Raw genomic sequence first — 18,292 nt, 5'->3', positions numbered from 1 at the left:
GTACACTTATTCATTTGCAGACAGATTTCACTTTCTCTACCATAGGCCTAGAGATACTTAGTTCACTACAGATCAGATAGTGGTCTGTATCATTGAAAAATCCCCGGAAACTCACACATTCCTAACAGATTTCCTGAATTCGAAGTCGGTTAAGATAGTCTATTATATATCTTTTACCCCTAGCCTCCCATGTGTAGCGGTGAATAACCTTATGCTTGAAGAATGTATTCGTAACTGCTAAACCCATAATAGCACAGAAGTCCAGCAAACGCTTCCCATTCCCATTAGCTTCCATATCTTGCCCACATTTACCAATCACTTTTTCGTATCCTTGAGTTCTATTCCCAACTCTTGCATTGAAATCGCCCATTAGCACTAATCTGTCCTTGCTGTTGACCCTGACTACGATGTCACTCAATGCTTCATAAAATTTGTCCTCATTTGCACCCTCACATGGTGAATACACGGAGACAATTCTAGTCCTGAATCCTCCAGCTAACAAATCTACCTACATCATTCACTCATTTACGTGCCTAACAGAAACTGTGTTTCGTGCAATGGTATTCCGAGGATCTCTCCTCTAACGGGTTATGGACCACCGGTGAATTGTATAGTCCTAGCTGCCTGAGCACATGGAGGGCCATGACTCAGAATGTGTCCGAGATGCCCACTCCCATTCCATAGCAACTGGTATCCCGACTCTCAGGACCACTTACTAGGCCACTCAGCCATTGCCCATGGTTCACGAACTAGGACGTGACTACAGTAACCCATACCATGAACCATTATTATTATTATTATTATTATTATTATTATTATTATTATTATTATTATTATTATTATTATTATTACGTGACCTAAGTTCATTTTGATAGATTTAAGCTGTAATACACAAATCCTGTCATGTTTTAATTTTTTTTTCCCCAGTGACTACAACCGCAACTATACTGATGTGACATCTGCCATTGAGAAAGCTGCTGCAGGACCTGGAGTATACAAGGCAATTTGGTTGCTTGTGTTAGCGCTGGTATTCAAGTTGGTGGCCACTATTTTCACTTTCGGTTTTAAGGCCCCATGTGGTCTTTTCATCCCCAGTCTTTGTCTGGGAGCCATCATGGGCCGCATAGTAGGAATTGGAGTGGAACAACTGGCATACCACTACCCTTCTATTTGGGTGTTCAGTGGAGAGTGTTCAACAGGAGATGACTGTATAACGCCGGGCCTATATGCTATGGTCGGTGCTGCTGCTGTACTTGGAGGAGTGACAAGAATGACAGGTGAGTATTTCTGAATTATGAATGGTTTATTTTTACTCTTTCAGTCTTCTCCCTCCAATATGTGATGAAGACAACATAATATTCTTCTGTCATCAAAAATATAATTATCAGTTCCATTTAACAATAAATTACAAGTGATTACTCTCATTAACAATAAATTATCGAGTGAGTTGCCATGTGATTAGGGTCGCATAGCTGTGGGCTTGCATTCGGGAGATGGTGGGTTCAAATCCCACCTTCGGCAGCCCGGAAGAAAGTTTTCAGTGGTTTTCCCATTTTCACACCAGCAAATGTGCCTTTATTAAGGCCATGGCTACCTTCTCAGTCCTAGTCCTTTTTCATCCTTGCATCACGGAAAACCTTTGTGTTAGTGTGACGTTAAACCAGTAACAAAAAGAAAAGTAAATCTCATACTGTACAGAGAGGCATCAAAATATTACAACCATGATATATGTGATGAAAATAAAGAGTATGGTTTTTACGCTGCCGCTTTCACCTTTCTTTACAACTTGTAATAATTGAAAACCTTTAAGGTCAGTTCTCGTATTGCAAAATGAATTCTATATGGTGATAATCTGAATTTTCAGTGAAATATGTGCAATTTCAAAGAATGTGTAATTATTCATTGTGTAGAATTGAAAGAAGAAAGCTTTTAGACTTTGTTTCGTTCTTTACTGAACATATTACTTGGTTGGAAACTTTGTGTCCTTTCTCCATTCATCATCCCTGAATTGTATCATCAATTTATTGAAAATAGGTATTCACTTAATCATGGGTATATAAATTGTAATCATGAACATGAAGTCGGCTCCCAGCTGATGAACCGTAACTCACTCGTGTGCAGTTGCTACAGAGGACAGGGGTCAATGGTCGTTTCTTGGGAAGGGTGAAGGAAGGCACCAATACAAAGGATTTTAAAAATAATGGTGTTGTAACAGTTTGTGCATTGTTAGATTATTAGATAATTCTGAGTGGTGTTAAATTTAAAAACAAATGGTCATTCATTGTTATATTTGAAAGCAATGTAGGAAGAAACTGTTCAAACTTGCAAAATTTTATTCTGTAATTCAAATGTACGAACAAAACTTGCAGCATTTGTGGCTGTAACTTACAGTTTCTTTGCATTGTCATGTTTGTTTCTATCTTCTTGGCAACAACATTGAAACTATTACTGGTCTAGGTATTTAACAGAATGCTGTAATATTGGTTAGGTTACCTATGTTCATTTATTTAGGCGTAATATTTCAAATTAATTGAATTCTCTCAAATAGGCCTAATAAAATATCAAAACAGGTTACAGGTAATAATTGTTATTTTTTTAAATATTTAATGCTACAGAATGCTCATTTTAATATTTATCAGTCTTGTTATAAACAGGAAAAAAAGAATGGTATAATTTCATACCTTGTCACTTCAATACTTGCTGTTTTAGTAAATAGTTTTTGTTTCATCAAAGCTTTACGTTTTAGATGAAACAAAGCGTTCTCTACCCATATAATGTTCTCTTCTTTAAGATCACCAATATCATGTGAATACATGAAAGATTTCACCTTCTCTAAGGCGGCATGTGCTTTAGCGAAACTCGAGACGGCTTGAGGCTCATGATTGTCATCTTCCCTTTCATCACACAGCTCTTCAGTTGTTTCCACTCCACATGTGGCTACATCAGAATCGACCAACACAGTCTTCAGAATCTGCGGGACAGCATCATTTTCATCCCTTAATTGTTCTCAGTCTTCATTCAGGGCATTGTCTTCACTATCTTCACCATTAGCACAGGAATTTTCAGCGAGGTCTATTTTCTGCCACACGTAGCTGATAGTTGAAACCACCTTTATGGCAACAGTTCACTACAGTAGGTTGGGACACCTGCCACCAAGCTGCTACTGTGAAATGGATTACATGTAGATGATGTAGATGATTGATTTTCTTGCTCATTTCTTTCCCAGCATCGAACAAGTACACAGCAGTTTGACTAGTGCTTACGATACAATTGTTAAGAACATTTTGTTATCCCAAGATCAAGAGGATGCAGCACACTTGTACGATTTGGGAGTAAACGCACAACTTTCACATTACGAAGAAATGACTTATCCTGAGTGAATGTCACAATTATCCACAAAGAGCATGCCTTATCTTGCTTGTACACCCGCAGAAGCATTGAATGGACTTAAAAATTGTAAACAAATTTCAGTGGTCATCCAAGCCTTTTTGTTTGCATGATAATTCACAGGTAGTTTATAGTGTTCTTAAAACAGCATGATTTTAATGACTTCACTATGACTGGCACCTTTTTATTGCTGCCATCCAGTGCCAGCATTCTGTCCAGAAGGTCATTGTAAATAAAAGAGTCTGGTCTGTCCATGTTATGTCATGCGGCTCATATCCCTCTAACAGCAATGGCAGTCTCTCAAACTACAGCTCCTTTACGTTCCTTGGCCATAGAATCACTTTCGCTGGAAATCTTCTCAAAGACTAGTCCATGTTACTCTTTAAATCAAGCAATCCATCTGTTTGATGCAGCAAATTTACAATTGTTCAGTCTTGCAGCTATCTTCTTGTTTTCTCCCGTAATATATGATTTCCATCTATAGGGTTATTGGAAGCCCTTGCTTGCTGGTACAAAGTGAAATGATATTGTCTAGATTCTCTTCTGGTTTTTCTATATTTTTACTTGAACTGCCACATTTATCAGTTTGCTCTCTGACCTCATTCTTTTTGGCAAATATGGGGTTATAAATAAATAATAATTAATATGGCATCAGCTACCATGTGCAGGCATTTTAATTCAAAGCCATCTAGCTGCCTGCCCATCAGTTTTGACATTCAGTTTTACTCTAGGTCTACTGGATGGTAGAGTAAACAGAATCTCTCTTGGGCATCTATGGCCGAGTTTTAATGAATTTTGGGGGATGAATACCAAATGTGTCGCTAGGGATGTTTCAAATATGCCGACACCATAAGTGTTGGGCTCTTTTCCGCCCTTCAGAAATTAAACTACTTTTGCCGGGTTCAAACTCGCTGTCTCAGGATCTGGAGGCCAATACTCTTACCACTGATCCAGTTTAAAGATTGAATACACTAACCGAAGATGTAACGTGATATCTACTCTTTTTTTGAACAAACTCGTTTCAACTTCTGTAATCTTCAATCGTTCTTTGAGAAACAAAAATTAGTAGAACAGAACATAATTACGAATGATAGATAATATTGTAAGAGCTGCGCACAACCAAGACAGCACAGGACCAGTCAGAATGAAGTGAAACAGCACAATGACATCTTGGCGCTAGGAGGCTCGTAGGCATGGTTAGTGTGTGTTTGAACAATATGCGCACTGCACTCCAGTTTACATTATCCTCGCTCCGGTCGAGACACTTGCTCAAGCCTAGCAACATGGAATCACTTGTACATTCTTGCATAACAGGTTGCCAATATTCTTTGCTAGAGTATTGAACTGTTGCTTTTTTTTTATTTAATTTTTGTATACATTTTTGTCACAAACGATCAGTAGGAAAATTTTAGCAGGGGACATTTTTTTTACTATCCATTCAATAAAATGATAGTTGGAGGAACAACAAATGTAGGTAAATTTGACATTAAGTACTGAACGTTGGTTTTGGTGGCTCATTGTGTTAACGTAAAGAAATAAATTAATACTGGATTAAAGCCACTATATATATATTTACTTAATGAAGCCGAGCTTTCAGCCAAATAGCGTTGGCCTTCATCAGGGCATGTGAAGTTCTGCCTCAGACAATGAGCAAAGAAATTGGAAGGAACGTGGAAGTCATGACCATACTATCCATGGCCTACCCCACGAATTGTTCTCTAGAATCGTCACGCTGTGCTGTGGTGGTTGGGAGGGAAATTACTGATTCACCGTCCTCTGTCGACAGTTTCTTGAATGCGTCCCGCTGTGCCCTGGTGATGTTATGCATGTATTTCTGCAGTACAGGTCTCCGTGTATTTGATAACTTGAAGCCGTCTTCCCTGTTGATGTTATTTGGGCGCAGCTTTTTATCTGTGGCTTCCCTTACCAGTCGAACATAGAAGTCTTTTACAGGCGCGACTTTCTTCGCCTGATCAAAGAGGATTTCATGGTCTGTACTGTAGAAACGTTCTGCTATGGCAGACAGGCTTATGGCATTCTCCGTGGAGGATGAAAGAGTGACATTCTTTACCGACCTGATGTGTTCTTTCACCCTGGTGCTGACAAGCCTTTTTGTGATGCCAATATATGAGCAACCACAACCACATGGAACTTCATACACACCCAGTGTTTCAGGATGGGGTTTTTCTTTGAATGGTTGAAACAAGGATTTGAGCTTCCGGTCTGTGGTGGAAACTGGAATTATATTGTACTTCCTCAGAATGCATGCAGGACTGAGGTTATGTCCATCTGTTGCTGCCTGGCAAATGTGGCTTACAGATTTTTGAAAAATTTGTAACTTATTTGCTATTACATGCTGTGAAGACTGTTTATCTTCCAGTAACAACTTCATAGTTGCAACTTTTCTTGGCGATAGATCTTTCTCCGACCCATAACCCACAAAATCTGAAAAACATGAGAATTACTCATAATAATGGAAATATATCTATATTTCAGGCTAGAATGCAAACATAAATACTCATAAGTTATTATTTAATGAGTGATTAAAGATGAAACACACCTAGAGCACCTTCCAGATTAATTAAACCCGCTCTAAAACAGCAACAGCCATGTCCTCAGCACTCAAAACAAAGACAGTTGACTGCTTAAACAGTCCTATCACAATGTTTTCTGCACAGTGCTGTCAAATTCTGCATTATGATGTTAAAGGTTGCCTTATACATTCAGTTGAGTCAAGTGGTCAATATCACATGGCTATGTGATTCTAGAGTGAGGGAAACTAGAAAATATCAAACTTTTTGCTTTGAGTCTAATAATCTTCACACGTCTGTACGTGTATAACACCACCATGGCACAGAGGGACGCACTCAAACTGTCGACAAGAGGACAGGGAATCAGTAACTTCCCTCCCAACCACCACAGCACAGCGCGACGATCCTTGAGTCTAATTAGTGAGGTAGGCCGTGAATAGTACGGTCATGACTTCCACGCTCCTTCCAATTTCTTTGCTCTCTGTCGGAGGCAGAACTTCACATGCCCTGATGTAGGCCAATGCAATTTAGCTGAAAGCTCGGCTTCATTAAATAAATATATAAAGTGGCTTTAATCCAGTATTCATTTATTTCTTTACGTTAAATTTTCCATTAGTTTATATGGGACATTTTCGGGATCAAATAAACTGAGCGATGAGTACGGGAAAACAAAGTCCCAGGAATGATGCGCTGAGGTTCTACTGTATTGAGTTGTGACATTTTGCTATACGTTCCCTTCAAAGGGTTGAATCATTGTATACTATCTGGCGTACAGTTCTTAGAACATGAACTATTTTTAACAGTTTCTTTAATAGATTTAGACAAGTCAATACAGGATCAAATAAAATACGTATTATGGTTAATTTTATTAACAGTCGACTATTTTTATCAAAAACAAATTTAAATTGTGGTGTGGGTGTGGGTGTGTGTTAATAATAGGATGTACCCAAAATCATTCCTGAAGTCTTTATTTCTGAGCAACAGAGCACCAACATAAATGGTCTTGACAATGATTACTTATCACCAAGTGTGCTCTGGCTGAAAAAGACAGCAACTTTTTAGTAGCCTTATTTATAATCGTTTGTCTGTTTAATTGCTAATGCAAGCTTGTTTTTTTGAATGTCAACCTAGGAAGTATCTCAGCACTTTCTGATTTTACTGAGGGATGAAGAATGAAGTGTCATGTCAGCAATTGTTTTCTGTTCCAGTTTTGCTTCAGTTTTCTCATACAATGGCAAAACCTATCTATGCTGCTATGTTGTAATTAATTTTTGTTTTCTTTTTTTTTAGTATCCTTGGTTGTCATAATGTTTGAACTAACTGGAGGTGTACGCTACATTGTGCCCCTCATGGCAGCAGCAATGGCTAGTAAATGGGTGGGTGATGCTCTTGGTCGACAAGGTATATACGATGCTCACATTGAGCTCAATGGATACCCTTTCCTCGATAGCAAAGAAGAATTTGCTCACACATCTCTTGCAGCAGATGTTATGCAGCCCAAGTAAGTAGGTCTGACATCTTCTCTTTATAGTGGAGCTTTGACTTATGTCCTCATATCACTCACTATTTCATCAGAATAGGTCTCATTTAATGTGTAATACCATATTGGTGCTAATTCAACACAGTGTCTTTTTATGTTAAAATATAGCTATAAAAGCTGTGGTTGTCATATGCACAACTTAACATTTAAAAGGACTTATTTTCATTAAGGTTCTATTGCATCATTCTACACTTATAATGGGAGCCACCATACACATCACGACTAGGCTGAAGGTCACAAATAAAATGAAATTTCTTGAACATTTTCAATTAGTGGCTCATGATCTATCGTTGCTTGACTTGGTGTCATTGTGTTATCCATTCAGTTTTGGTTACAATTCCAGTTGTGACAGATTCTTTGGAAAGGAGAGCATTTTTGACATTTATGTTAAATAAAGGAGAATTTATTATATAAACTTCAAATTGTGGGTTTTACTTTAGGCAGAATGTACTAATAATGCACAGACTCCAACAAGTTTGGTGTTTTTGAGTGTAATGTATGAAGTTGGCGAAAAGACAAAGAAAAGTTTTACAGTGCTGGCACATCAAGAAATTCATTCAAAGGACCAAACACAGGAAAATTTAACGAAATTTGTGGGCTTGCTACTGAATTTATACAGGAGAAACCAAACTGGAGTTATGCAATAAGTCATAAAAGTTATTTTGTTGGATGAGGCATGCGAGTTCCTGCAACTTGATTTAAGACAAGCATGGGGTGATGTAAAACAAATGATGTGACATTTGGGACTATGTTTATGTCTCCCTTTCATTGCTCAATGCCTTCCAGCAGACTGCGCTGATAAATTGGTTGCCTATAATGTTACATTAGAAAACTCAGGAAAGTCCACAATAATTTATATTAACATGAAACTTTAGTTCTTAGATTTACTTTAGGGCTGGTTAAATTCTTAGTTACAAGAGGTAATGACATTCATTCATTCATTCATTCATTCATTCATTCATTCATTCATTCACTCATTCATTCATTCATTTTTTGTTATGACATGCAATCTCCCTTTAACAGTGACGTGCACTAGTATTGAATAACATTTCTATTGTTGTATCCTAAGGACTTTTGTTCGTTACTAGTTTAGAATACAGTAGAAGTTTGTTATAGCGAGAATTTACAACGGTGAAAAATGTACTCGCTATAGTGAATTATCGTTACATCCGATTTTCCCTAACTTTCAGAAAAAATATGCAAAAAAACAAATACTTCACCATGAACGTATCATGGAAACATTTTGCACATCCTGTAGCGGATTGTCGTTATATCAGATTTTTTTTAAAAGTCAGAAAAAATCCATACACATTAAAATCGCTATGAAACTGCAATCAGTTTGTTCAAAACTTGAGTTTTCGTGGATGATATCCACACTTGTTTGTTATTTTCCGAAATCTGATAGTACGTGAACGTGTGTGTTTAATTTCATCCAAGACAACCCTGATTGCAATACGACCCCCATTTTTCCTTCAAAAAAATTTAATCAGGCTTGAAAATTACTTTGTAAAGTCATAGTACGCATTTTAGACTATGTTTTCACGCCAGCGCCGAACACTGGCTTCTGTTATGTTGTATTTTTGGCGACTGCATAATTATTCTTTATTTCCGCAGATTTAATAACCATTAACTTAAAATTGGCATCATATTATCGAAGAGAACCCATTGAAAATTTGCCAGCAATACCTATTCCATGCGTCTCTACAATACTACAATCTATCAGGGAAATATTCTTGCTGTCTATAAAACTGTTACTCAGCGTCAGCTACAACCTGCCGCTACATGCACGTCTCGTTTGCCGGGTTCACCCAACTTCAGCGGCTAGCGATGTATAGGTCTAATTGCCAGCGTTGAAGGTCAAGGAACGAGTTTACTGCGCATTGGTATGGCCATTCCGCCCTTGCGTTTTTCGAGCACATACCTCACAATTTCATCTTCGACTTCTTCGAAGCGTCCTACATCAGTATGCATGTTTTAGCTATCTTCGTCTTCACGCTAACGCTGAATATTGGCTTATGCCGTATTTCTTGCGGCTGCACAATTATTCTACATATCTGAGTGTTTAATAAACGTTAACTGAAACTTGGCATCATAATATCGATGAGAACTCATTAAAAATTTGCCGGAAATAGGCTACCTATACTGCCTGCTGTCATTTCTTGATGGATACAGTACTTTTGCATCCATCCCTTGGAACAGGCCAGAGTAAAGTGTAGCTTCCACCGAAGTCCCAGTCAACATCCATGGCTGTGACAATATGGAAGTTGCTGGGGTATGGGTAGTGCTGAGTAATGACATTCAGAGCACGACTAGTGCATCTGAGTGTTATGAAAGGTGCTGCTCATAGGGTCAGCCGTGCTGCAATAGTACTTTCTGGCCCAGTGAGGAAAGCAATGGCAAACTACCTCACTCCTCATCTTGCCTAGTACGCCTCATTTTGGTGGTGCTATTTGAGGATCCAACCAGCCTCTGGGCTGATGGCCTAACAGACAGACAGACAGACAAGCTACCTATTCCACGTATATTTACAATACAATGATCCATTACGAAATTATCCCTGCTGTCTATAAAACTTAATTTTACTAAGCGTCAGGTACAGTAGTCGCATTATAACCCTGCCACGGAGCCATGACCTTTCTAAGAATTCAAAGGCTCGCATGTTTTGATGCCATTATGCAGATTTGAGAAACGTTTTTGTAGATGCTGGTAGAACATCAATCTCTCTTCACTTTTTCCCGAGGTCCAGTGATGTTACAGAGAGGCACTGTAGAACCGGTTGCCGCAGCTATAAAGGTGGTCGTTTGTCAGCAAGTCGTGGTGTGTGTCTCTCTCTCTCTCTCTCTCTCTCTCTCTCTCTCTCTCTCTCTCTCTCTCTCGCGTATTGTCTCTACTGTATTTGGTATAACAGAATCCAGGCTGACGTTTGGTGCCGAAAGGCCAAAGAATTGATTACAGTTATTAATCTCCAAATACCAACATAATACAGGAGGAACTCAGTTATCCAGACTAATTGATACTTGGGATCATCCAGATAAGCAAAAAAACTGGACAATTCAAAATTTAATGTAATAAAATAAACTTACAATAGGTGCAGTATGTGAAACATTAATGAAAAATTTTGAACACAAAATTTTAAGAATTCAAGGTAGATACACATGAAGAGTAATAATAAAAATACAGCGTTCAGGCTGAGAACTGAACATAAAAACGTTTATGACCAATAATGAAGCCTCAAAGCTTATATAACGTATCGACATAGAGGTTGGGGTGGACTCTTCAAGCCCAGATAGTACGGATCTGGATAACTAAGGTCCAAATAATAAAGTTCCTACTGTACTTAAATATAATTTAATATCATATTTTAGTGTGTAATAGATCAGAATGGACAAATTCCTGCAGCAGGAAATAGATCAGACATCAAATAAATCTCAGTTAAGTACCAGTTTCAAGAACATATAGAGAATTTCAGGGGTGAGTTTAAACTTTTTGAACCGAGTGAGTGTACCTTAATTAATACCACGATCACTTCTTTCCCGCTCCTAGCTCTTTTCTATCCCATCATCGCCATAAGACCTATCTGTGTTGGTGCAGGGGGGGAAGGAACTTTGTGACTAGTGTATATATTGAAACAAGGTGGTTATTAATCAAGTTACATTGTTCACAGGAGAAATGAGACCTTAAGTGTCCTGACTCAGGACTCCATGACTGTGGAAGATGTTGAAGTAATCTTGAAAGAGACAGAACATAATGGTTTCCCTGTTGTTGTTTCCCAAGAATCACAGTACCTTGTAGGATTTGTTTTACGAAGAGATCTTAATCTTGCTATCGGTAAGTATTCTCCTGCCTTTCTACTCTAGGTCCTATTGTAGTTAGAATTGCTCTAGAACTTTCACCTTTCTTCAGTTTAAGGAAATCTTTGAATAAAGATTTATGCTATTTCATTTTGCTGCTGCTCATAAATTCCTCTGATTATACAGTAGAACCCCGTTTATCCTAAATCAAGGGGTGGATCCAGTTTGGTTGACACGTTTTTTCGGATGACACGTGGTAAATATTTTCGGAAGGTAAATGTTGAAATAAAAATGCATACTCTCTGTTAAGCAAAGGTGCATACTGTATATTAAACATTAAAATGTTTACATAATGTCACTCATTTTATTAAATCAGTGGTACAGTAATTTTATTACAGTACTGTAATTAAAGCGTGTGGTTCTGTATTTTAATAAAATTTCAAATTCAATCTTACCTCCAATGCATTAGATCCATCATCTGCTCTAACTCTATTCTCAGAACTGCTATTGTCAAGGTCGGAGTCATCTGCATAATCTTCATGAGGAATAAAACAGTAATAATAATAATAATAATAATAATAATAATAATAATAATAATAATACAGTAATAATAATTCCTGCTTGTTCAAGAAAAATGTATTATGGAATGAACTAGAGGGTAAGAAACTGTTTTATTTTATGCCACACGTGCATTCTGGGATAAGTAATAACATAAAAATAGGGTTTTCCTAGTAGCTCTCAGCACTTATAGCACGAGAATTACTAACATCGACGACTAAGAACGAGAGGGTAAAAACAAAATATTAAAAGAATTTTGCCAGAGCATTTTGGTTAAGCCGGGTTTCGGTTAAGCGAGGTTCTACTGTAATACATTTTATTTGGTATGGTTTTGAAGTTCATTTGTACCCTCAAAAGCCATTTTGTATTCCACTCTTTAACACCAAGGATTATTAATGAAATTGGAGAAATATACACCTCTAGAAATAAGTAATGGCTCACATAAATTGTACCAAGTTCCAGGTAGTAGTCACGGTGCTCACACGAGGACGCAAAGCACTGTCTACACTTTAGCACATTTTACACTTTGTCACAGTCTAAGGGACTGATATTCGCTGTAAGTCAACTGTTATTGTATCTCATCATTCTATCCATAATCTGGTATGATAAATAATAATAATAGTGGTATGTGGCCTCCAGAGTGGCCTAGTGCAGGTCTTTGTGTAGATGCGTGCGTGCGTGCGTGTGTGTGTGTCTTTGTCTCTTTTAAACGACACGTTATTTTGACTACTTTTGACAAAATAAAATGTAATATTGAAGACGGCACAAATACCTAGTCGCTGAGCTAGAGGAAATATCCAATGACAGTTTAAATCCCTGACTCGGCTTGGAATCAAACCCAGTGCCCCTTAAACCAAAGACCAGCATGGTAACCAGTTAGCCATAGAGCCAGGCAGCATGCAAGACTCAAAGGTCTATCATCACAACGAATGTTAAATAGATTACATTCTGTCAAAAGTAGTCAAAGTAACGTGTAGTTTAAGAAAGAGACAATGACACAAGCACGTATATCTTCATGCCAAGTGTCCAATTGGCTGACTGGTAGTGTGCTCACTCCTGAACTGTGAGGTAGAAGGTTCGAACCTCGCGGCAAATTTATATATTGTTTCTTATTCTATCACATAACATTTCACTTACAATCATTTGCTTTTACTATTTCATTCCTCTTTTTCTGTCCATTTGTGTATGAGATACAATAATCGTAAGGCCTCGGCTACCGTGTGCAGTCATTTTGATTTGATGCCATCTAGGCTGCCTGCTCATCAATTTTGATGTTCCGTTTCACTCTACCAGATATCAAAATAAACAGGATCTCTCTTGGACAATCTGTAGCTGAGTTTTTAATTGACTGTGTCAGGTTAACACCTAATGTGTCACCAGAAATTGTTTACATACCTGCATAGTTTGAATTACATGTGGTAAACTTCGTGATCTGATCCGTATTGACTTACAATATAGTCAGATGAAATTTCTTATAAATAAATTACCAAAGCATAATCCACCTATTCAGTACAGTACATTGTATGGCGTGGAGCCTCAGATTAACTTTTCTCGGCCCTTCAAAAAAACAGACTGCCTCTGTCGAGTTTGAACTCACTATCTTGGGATCTGGAGGCCTACACTCTCCCACTCATCAACAGAGGGATCAACCATTGTAGCAGTCATAATCTTCATGGTCGTATGGCTATTGGGAAGGAGGCCATGACAGAGGAGCGCGTTGTGGCTTATGAAGCCTCCGTCGTTACGAGAATGTAGACATGCATCTCAACTGACTGGCAGGAACCTCTCAGGAGTATTTCATGAGCCTGTCACCAGACATGACCCATACTACAGTATATGAAGCATCAAAGGTTGGGATGCTTTAGCATGTCATGTTGGGGCTGCGTCCCTTGCAGTTCCGCTGGCACGTTGGAGGGCATCCACAGCTAGTCATTTGCGCCCAAATTTATTGATGTTTTGGAGAACGCGTTGCTCCTTTCATCCCAGAACATTATCCCCAAGGATTTGTTTTCCAGCAGGACAACTATCCGGCGCACCAAACGGTTGTTTTAGGCATGGTTTCAGAGGAGGCCCTAGATGACAGTTCTGGATTGACCTCCAAAGACACCCTATCTGAATGTCGTAGGGAATGTAGTGTATGGGTAATGTCTGCACAGACAACCCACCGAGTTCCACGGATTATTTGTGGCATCGAGTTCTTGGTGTCTGGGAAGATCTCGCCCAGCACGAGGACTATTGCCGCAACTTAGTGGACTCTGTGCCATAGAGAATCACAAGATCTACGGAGGCCTAGTGTATATTGCACCCATTCACACCTGAGTCCCAGACTGGCATTTATCTCAGGGATGTTCAGTTCATTTTAGAAATTTAAAATAAAAAAATATATATATATATTCAAATAAAGTGCTCAGGTAAACTAAAGAGGTGAACGGGGCATGCAGATCTACATAGGGGCAAGGGCTCATTCATGAACACTCAGAGGAAACAAAGTATGAAGGCTTTCATGGCCGGTGTGAATATAATAAAAACGTTATGGGCTGTTCTGCCATGGTCTACTCCTATCAGACGTTTTGACTACTGCTGCGGTAGTCATCTTCTGTGGCGCTGTCTAAGTACTTTGTGGTCGCCAGCGGGATACAGGTGAGAGTATGTAGATGACGACTACTGCAGCAGTCTAAAGATCTGGAAAGAATGAGGTGAGTGGATCACGGCAGAATAGCCCGGAAGATTTTTATTATACTCAGTGGAAAGACTCCACAGTACGATGTGCATTCAAGTTCTAAGGCCTCCGATTTTTTTTCTCCAGATTGGAAAGAAATAGAAACATGTGCATTGTTTTAAAAGGAGCCCGCGTTCGTTGTCAAAACGTCACAGAGATGGCAGCACTATACGACAGATGGATTTTTAGCGCCAGCCGCGAGAATGAGAACTGTTTTAGATACTTAAAATGGCGACGTTTTCCTTACGTGAACAGTGTGCAATCATTCGTTTTTTGAATTTGTGTGGTGTGACACCAATTGAAATTCATCGACAGTTGAAGGAGACGTGGTGATGGAGTTATGGATGTGTCGAAGGTCCGTTCGTGTGTGCGACAGTTTAATGAAGGCAGAACATCGTGTGACAACAAGCCGAAACAACCTCGGGCTCGCACAAGCCGGTCTGACGACATGATCGAGAAAGTGGAGAGAATTGTTTTGGGGGATCGCCGAATGACTGTTGAACAGATCGCCTCCAGTGTTGGCATTTCCGTGGGTTCTGTGCACACAATCCTGCATGACGACCTAAAAATGCGAAAAGTGTCATCCAGGTGGGTGCCACGAATGCTGACGGACGACCACAAGGCTGCCCGTGTGGCATGTTGCCAAGCATTGTTGACGCGCAACGACAGCATGAATGGGACTTTCTTTTCGTCGATTGTGACAATGGATGAGACGTGGATGCCATTTTTCAATCCAGAAACAAAGCGCCAGTCAGCTCAATGGAAGCACACAGATTCACCGCCACCAAAAAAATTTCGGGTAACTGCCAGTGCTGAAAAAATGGTGTCCATGTTCTGGGACAGCGAGGGCGTAATTCTTACCCATTGCGTTCCAAAGGGCACTACGGTAACAGGTGCATCGTATGAAAATGTTTTGAAGAACAAGTTCCTTCCTGCACTGCAACAAGAACGTCCGGGAAAGGCTGCGCGTGTGCTGTTTCACCAAGACAACGCACCCGCACATCGAGCTAACGTTACGCAAACGTTTCTTCGTGAAAACAACTTTGAAGTAATCCCTCATGCTCCCTACTCACCTGACCTGGCTCCTAGTGACGTTTGGCTTTTTCCAACAATGAAAGACACTCTCCGTGGCCGCACATTCACCAGCCGTGCTGCTATTGCCTCAGCGATTTTCCAGTGGTCAAAACATACTCCTAAAGAAGCCTTCGCCGCTGCCATGGAATCATGGCGTCGACGTTGTGAAAAATGAGTACGTCTGCAGGATGATTACGTCGAGAAGTAACGCCAGTTTCATCGTTTTCGGGTGAGTAGTTAGTTAGAAAAAAAATCGGAGGCCTTAGAACTTGAATGCACCTCGTAGGACTAGGAAAAGAAACAATTGATTACCATGTGCAGGATTATCTGCAATAAAAAGATAATGTAACTGTTTCCTTAAAATAGCTCAAAGGAACAATTTATAAATTTAACTCAAAGCAAGGTTTGATGACTTGAACAATTATTATCATTATTAGTATTGTTATTATTATTATTATTATTATTATTATTATTATTATTATTATTATTATTATTATTATTATTATTATTGTTGTTGTTGTTGATAATTACCATACACTTTAAAATCTGAAATAAGCACATCAATCATACAGTCTCCATTATTCCATTCTGATGGCTGGAACAGTATCCATATGGAATCAAACAGCAACTCTTAAACTGCAACATGCAGACCTGTATCACTCGAACAATCGACCAATATGGGTCGAAACCATAACACTTTTGAAGCCGTGGGCGTGAACACAAAGATGATTTGAAATTGCCTGCTCGTCTTTCAAGATGAGATACCCCCAGAGCTATTCACACATAAATCAGCCTGGAAACCTACCCAAAAAATGCTGTCGTTAATGAGAGGGTACTCTACGGAGGAATCCTAGCCTAACCATTCAGATGTATCAGCATGCCAGGATCAGCTTGACTGAATGGGCCTTTTTTAATTGTTTACACAGTTACTTTCCACACACAAAATCCTTGGAGGGTGTCTGCAACCTCATACAATCCTGACATGTGGCAACCATTATTATTATTATTATTATTGTTGTTGTTGTTCTTCTTCTTCTTGTTTCGTTTCGGCCAACTAAGGACCACGTCATTTCAACTGTTTCCCTTGAGCTTTAATGTTGGTCCAGTACTCCTTCATTCGTTTACGGTGTTGCTCCTTTCGTTCTTCCGTCCATGCCTTTCCAGTTTTCATCTTCGGCTTTGGTAGGAAACTCTGATGTTCTTGGAGTTTTTTCTTAAGTGGGACATGCTCCTGGATATCTTCAAATGAGATCCCAATCTCCTGCAGATCTTTCTGTACCTCATTGAAGCATGCCCCCTTTGCCTTTTTTCTCTTGGAGGAAAGTGAAAATGCGGTTGGTTAACCGTGTTGAATTCATTCGGGCCATGTGTCCATAAAAAGTAATCCTCCTTTTTCGCATCACATCAGTTATTTTCTCCACGTGTGAGTACAACTCTTGACATCCTCCATAGTTCATCCTCAGTCACAAAAAAAAAAAAATATGCTAAGCTAATTACTCTTTGAGAAGCGAGAACACAAGTAATCAGATGTGCCACAATCTTCCTTTTTTCATTCTTTCGTTTTTATTCTCATTCTAGGGCTGTCCACTGTATTTTTACGTACGTCATACGATCTGATATTCCACCTGTTTTAATAAGAAATGTGAACATTGCACCAATATGACGTTCTTTAAATCTTCTCACTGGATTCCCTACACATGCTCGTTGATCGTCTTTTTTCTGCTACAAATAACATTATGCACTTCATTATCAGCTTTTGCCGACGCACCTGAATGCTGTATGTCAACGGCACCTTCAAGAAGAACTTTAACAACAAGCTTTACTGTATTGTCTCATGTGTATGATTTTAATTTTGTTCATCAACAGCTTTTGAATGTTTGTACTTGGAACAATCTGGAACATACTCGCTATTTTGGTTGACGTGTTCGGCAACCCGATTTATTTTAATGTGTTGTTCTGTCCTTGTCTTTTGTGTGCTTTTTCTTAAATATCTTACGGCTGATGATGTCTACAAGTTAGACGAAACATGTCCCGTCATAGTTAATAATGTTGTTTAAATAAGTAGACAATAAACTTATGGTATTGTAAAGGTGGAATATTGACTTAACCTAAAAGTATACAATACAAGGAGTCGTCCAAGAAGCCGACTCGTGGCCTGGAGAGACTCGGAAAACCGTGAAACAAAAATTGGAGTTTGTGCTGGCTCGAAATCCTGGTTGGAGTGCAGCGTTGGACTAGGAGAGGATGCTGCGTAGCGAGTTTGAACCGTCAGAGGATTTTCCGAACTACTCTGCACAAAAAGCAGCATCATTCAAGTATTTACCTCTCATGTCAGTTGACGTCGAGAGATCGTTCTCATCATTGAAACTTTTATTGACTGATTTAAGAAAATCATTCAAAACTGAAAACATAGAAAAAATTCTTGTTGTACAGAGCAGTGCAGATCTACTTCATTGACTCGCCTAATTCTGAACATCTTGTGAATGAACTTTTAAACTGTAACTTTTATAAGAAAACTTCTCATATATATACTTGAAACTTGAATGCGAGTATATCGCAGTGTATCATACATACAATTAAAAAATAAAGCTTGTATATAAAGTTATGTTATTGTTTTTTCATTTCACTTTCCCTTTCTATAGTTTTTAACAGTGTTTTTCGAGCATATTCTGCATATTTAACTGCATATAAT

At 38.9% G+C, this 18,292-nt stretch overlaps 1 protein-coding gene across 10 annotated transcripts in view; it reads left to right on the top strand.

Annotated features, from left to right (window-relative positions):
- The window catches only part of ClC-c (chloride channel protein 3), a 376,006-nt gene that overhangs the window by 323,616 nt on the left and 34,098 nt on the right, over positions 1-18,292 (top strand). For all 10 annotated transcript variants that reach the window (XM_067147496.2, XM_067147494.2, XM_067147491.2 and 7 more), the window contains 3 exons: positions 928-1,277; positions 7,209-7,419; positions 11,123-11,286. In XM_067147496.2, coding sequence (XP_067003597.1) covers positions 928-1,277; positions 7,209-7,419; positions 11,123-11,286 — 725 coding nt within the window. The remainder of the gene's footprint in view (positions 1-927; positions 1,278-7,208; positions 7,420-11,122; positions 11,287-18,292) is intronic.

This window comes from Anabrus simplex, chromosome 5 (assembly GCF_040414725.1).
Source record: "Anabrus simplex isolate iqAnaSimp1 chromosome 5, ASM4041472v1, whole genome shotgun sequence".
NCBI classification, from domain to species: Eukaryota; Metazoa; Arthropoda; class Insecta; order Orthoptera; family Tettigoniidae; genus Anabrus; species Anabrus simplex.
The sequence above is the reverse complement of the archived record's forward strand: the minus strand, read 5'-3'. Positions and strand labels throughout refer to the sequence as shown.